Below are 2763 nucleotides of genomic sequence, written 5' to 3' on the forward strand. Positions count from 1 at the left end.
AATATATTAAGAGGCAATAGTGAGGAGTTTTCCCAAATTAGAGTTGAGCAACGCCGACGTGCAATGCGTAACAAAGAAGCGCATATTCGCTTGCGTGATGAGTTAATCGAACATATATGGTCAGAATATGGAAATTAAAAATTTGGACACTGATAGTCATTGTATGGGTTGTTTTTTTATGAAAGCTTATGATTGTCATTTTCTTTGTATTTTAACTTTGGATAATAATAATAAAATCATTTTCTTATCTTCTTATCATTTTTTTTTTGTCGATACTATATGGGATTACTGTTTTCTTATCCCAACAGATTATGATTGATTCGTGTCCATTCCTTTTTTTTTATTCTATAAAACTATAGAACTCTTATTTTTCTTCTTTTCTCCACCCAAAACAATCTCTTTAGTCTGTGATTCATCTACGAAATATGAAAAAATTCTCTAAAGAAGAAGATGTTGGTATTGTTCAAGCATGGATCAATGTTACAACAGATCCACTTTATTCAGGGAAACCCCCCAACTGTTTTTGGTCAAATATTTTTGATATATTCGATACGTTAACAGGTAATGAAAAATATAGAACTAAAAAAGATGTTCAAAATAGGTTCCATCGCATCAACAAGGAGGTGGAAACTTTTGTTGTGTTTCAGGCTGATGTTAACATACGGAATCCTAGTATGGCGTATGAGGAACGGGTAAGAATATATTTCAAATCCTATGCTTAGAGCTATATTTAAACTAAACATATATGTAACTTATTTTTGTTTAAATTTGCAGCAAATTACAGCTCGGTTGGAATATTACCACGAGACAGGCAATGATTTTGAGTATGAGGAATGCTATGAAATCTTCAAATCAAATCTTGCGCACTATAATCCCGACGAATGATTAAATTAGAATGTTGTAACTTTCCTATAATTATTGTTCGAAAGATGTTGATCAATACTTGGTCAGTATTTTTGGACGAATTGTTTTATATAAATGTATTCTCTTTTTTATGTAATCATCATCAAGTTTTAATTACGGTTAGTTGTTTCAAAAACGTTTAAATTTAATTCAATTCAACGGAAATAAACTTAAAATCCAAAAATTACATAATAATACGGCTAATTCTAATAATAAGAAATATTAAAAGATAGTTATACTACTAAAACTATTAATCACTAAATAGGAGAGATAATAAAGTTTTCAACTATTCCGCCTTTGAGTTAAGATTGGTTTCTTCTATTCCGAACTATGTCCGCCCTACGAAGTTCGAAGTACTCCTTTTGTACAGGATCCAATTTTCGAAGATCCATCATAATGATGCGAAATTCTTCGTCTTCAATTTCCTTGGTTTTTTTTGCCGCATGTTCGGCTTGTTTTGCTGCAAACTCTGCTGCTCTTTGTTCCATCTTGAATCTTGATTGTGCTTGGTAATGAGTATTGAAATTTTGTTGTTCTTTAATAATTATTCCCATCAATTCCTCTTGGACAGTGGATTTCTCTCTCCCAGTTTTCTTCAATCGTTTTGCTGCTTTTTTTCCCATCTTACGGAGATATGTGTTCTCTATGTCTCCCCTATCTGTGTTGTTACCGGACTCAGCTTGAGTTGTTGTTTGTTGTCCTTCCTCATCTTCCTCGTTATTCTCACAACTGTCCAAATCGTGCGTCGTATCGAATACAAAATTCGATCGCCGATTATATTTTATATTTTCTAAGACAATTGGGTAGCACTCTTCGTGCTTAATTTTTTTTTCGTTATTGCATTCCTTGAACCGCATGTTTACTTCTTCAAGCTGTTAATGTTTTTAAAAACAGTTAAGTTCATGGGCGTGTAAATATTAGAAAATAATTGTTCAAAAAATAAAGAATACTTACCTTCTTTTCAGGACCCCATCCAGTATGATATTCACCATCCACTTCTGCCTCTTTCGCCGAAAACAACGCCACATCTTTACTTATTCCCTGATATCGTTTTTTCCAGAAACTCCAAGACCGCTCTGGTTTATTAGGTAAATGAAGTTCAATATCATCCTTGATACGAGTCCACAACGCCGCCTCTGATTGATCAATTCCAACACCAGGATCTTGAGATATTGATAAATGAATTTTACACATCGTTACATCTTCGATTGTCGTAAAATTTGGATCTCGTGCTATTCGTGGTGCCATTGTAAGCGATTCGGTGAAAATTTCCTAATAAATGATTTGAAAGACGAAATAATACTTCTTATGCTGCTGCTGATAGATAGTATGAATGAGTAATGTATGGGGAAATATTAGAGGAATTCAAGTGTATATATAGGTGTATGAAAGAAACCTAATTTCCGACGTTCGAAAATATCTTTCAAACTTTCCAACGTTCGAAAATGTCCAACGTTCCGTTTTCTCCAACGTTCGAAAATTACCAACGGTATAAACATTTTTGTCGACTATTTTCATCCGTTCAAACATGGTAACATACGGAGTATAAGGTATAATGTACGCTCGGTGTGCGCGTGAGCTTTATGCACGCCTGAGTGGGGCGGCCATAAAATGCACGCCTGAATGGGGGGAAGATTATACTCACGCCTGTCATCAGGCGGACATTATACTCACGCCTGATGGGGCATACATTATAGCTTCGCCTCAGTGGGGCGTACGTTATATAAACGCCTGACCATGGGACGAGACATATACAACCGCTTCATCTGAAGCGTGCATTATATAAACGCCTGTTAACGGGCGAAGTTTATAACTTCGCTCGATCAAATTTGATTTTGGTCCGTAGTCCAGACCAAATAT

At 35.0% G+C, this 2763-nt stretch overlaps 1 protein-coding gene across 1 annotated transcript; it reads left to right on the top strand.

Moving 5' to 3' along the window:
- The first annotated feature begins 406 nt into the window (after positions 1–406).
- LOC113274506 lies at positions 407–897 on the top strand. Its single transcript, XM_026523880.1, has 2 exons — positions 407–692; positions 775–897. The coding sequence occupies exons 1-2, from the start codon at positions 426–428 to the stop codon at positions 883–885; spliced, it is 378 nt and encodes a 125-aa protein (XP_026379665.1). The 5' UTR covers positions 407–425; the 3' UTR covers positions 886–897.
- The last annotated feature ends 1866 nt before the right edge of the window (positions 898–2763 follow it).

Source organism: Papaver somniferum, chromosome 4, assembly GCF_003573695.1.
Source record: "Papaver somniferum cultivar HN1 chromosome 4, ASM357369v1, whole genome shotgun sequence".
In the NCBI taxonomy this organism is placed as follows: Eukaryota; Viridiplantae; Streptophyta; class Magnoliopsida; order Ranunculales; family Papaveraceae; genus Papaver; species Papaver somniferum.